Source organism: Gekko japonicus, unplaced genomic scaffold (assembly GCF_001447785.1).
Source record: "Gekko japonicus isolate JY-2015 unplaced genomic scaffold, Gekko_japonicus_V1.1 scaffold1133, whole genome shotgun sequence".
In the NCBI taxonomy this organism is placed as follows: domain Eukaryota; kingdom Metazoa; phylum Chordata; class Lepidosauria; order Squamata; family Gekkonidae; genus Gekko; species Gekko japonicus.
Genome location: NW_015162514.1, coordinates 76,121 through 77,782, shown reverse-complemented (window position 1 = coordinate 77,782; position 1,662 = coordinate 76,121). Strand labels below are relative to the sequence as shown.

Genomic DNA, 1,662 nt, shown 5'->3' with positions numbered 1-1,662 from the left:
GGGGGGGACTGGGGGGGAAGGGAGCGGGGCGGGGCCCGGCCCGCCGTGTCTTGTTTTTACCTGAGGATATTGTGGGCCTCCATGCTGCGGTTTTGGTTGCTGGAGCAGACCACAGCCACCCGGAGCGGCGAGGAGGGCATGGCCGGCGAAGGAGGGGCAGGGGCCGGGGGGCGAGTGGGGAAAGAGAGTGGGCGGCTAAGGGCGCGCGGCGAGACCCCCTTCCCTCGGCTCTCCTCACGGCGACGGCGGCAGCTGCGAAGGCGGCGGAGCAACCCTCAGACGTCCTCTCTCTTTCTGGCTCTCACAAAATGGCGGCCGCGGGGAAGGGAAGAGGCGGGGCCTGGCGACGTGTCCCGGGCAGGCGCCGAGCGAGACGCCCCGCCCACTCAACGGCGCTTCCGGCCCAACCCGGGGGGAGCGAGCAGCGCTGCGGTTTCCCGTCTGGGTAAGGCCTTTCTGGCTCGAGGACTCTATGGCTAGTCCCCCCCTCCCCCGTCCTATCCCGGCCCTCTCCGCAGAGATCATTTGCATGTTTCCACGGAAACGGTTTCCGGCGAGCCAGAGGAAACCTGAAAGCGGCGCGGAAGCCGGGAAGCGAGGCGATTGGGAAGGGAACAGCGCCGCCCTGGCGGCATTGATGGATTCTGCCACATGGCGCGACCGTCGCGACTTTCTACCAACAGCACATTCGCCCTGCCGTGGCTTGCCACCTCCAGGTGGAGCCTGGAGATCTCCCGGAATGACAGCTCATCTCCAGATAACACAGATCAGTTCCCCCAGAGGAGATGGATGTTTTGGAAGATAAACTCTACAGCGTTATGCCCAGCTGAGGTCCCTCATCACCAGTGTTCCCTCTAAGCTGAGTTAGTGTGAGCTAACTCACAGTTTTTTAACCTCTGGCTCACAGATTTTTGTCTTGGCTCAGGAAGGGAGGGCTCCAGAGCAAACTAATTTATGCAGCAGCCAAATCGCTCGCTCACACCTTTAATGCCAGTCACTCACAAAGTAGGATTTTTGCTCACAAGACTCCACAGCTTAGAGGGAACATTGCTCATCACCCCAAGCTCCATCCCCAAAAATGTCCGGGAATTTCCCAGCCTGGAGGTAGCAAACCAAGGGCTCCATTGCAAAGTTTGTTTTGTAACTTCTGAACCCTCCCGGATGGCAAACACTAAGATACATGGCTAAGGCTGCATGGTATGTCCTTAGGGTTCCCAGCGCTGGCTTCCTGAAGAGGGGCCTGAGGGAAAACCTCTGTTCTTCTAGACGTCATGGTATTCCATAGAGTCCACACTCTCAGGCTGCCATTTTCTTCAGGCAACCTGATCTCTGTATTCCAACATTTTATTGTGTCTGGATGTGCTAATGACTCCATGCATCATTCTCAGCTGATCTACAATTATAACAAATAAAGATTGATTGGAGTCTGGAGATGAATTGTAATTCAAGGAGGCCTCCAGGGCCCGCCTGGAGATAACCCAGAATTACAACTGGGCTTGCAAGGCCTCCGGCTAGGGTAGCCAAATGGTACACACCTCCTCGGCGGGGGACTCATGGGGACCTCCAGTTGCACGCGCGTGCGACATATCTACGTCACCCAGATGTGACGTTCACGCTGGGGGCAGGGCCACAGCCATTTGAGGGGAAAACTCTATGTTTTCC

The 1,662-nt window shown here is 57.6% G+C and overlaps 1 protein-coding gene across 1 annotated transcript in view; it reads right to left on the bottom strand.

Annotated features, from left to right (window-relative positions):
- The window catches only part of SSU72 (SSU72 homolog, RNA polymerase II CTD phosphatase), a 62,065-nt gene extending 61,731 nt beyond the window's left edge, over positions 1 to 334 (bottom strand). Inside the window, exon 1 of the mRNA XM_015406189.1 lies at positions 61 to 334. Within this exon, the coding sequence (XP_015261675.1) occupies positions 61 to 140 (80 nt within the window). The 5' untranslated portion in view covers positions 141 to 334. The remainder of the gene's footprint in view (positions 1 to 60) is intronic.
- Positions 335 to 1,662: the final 1,328 nt, after the last annotated feature.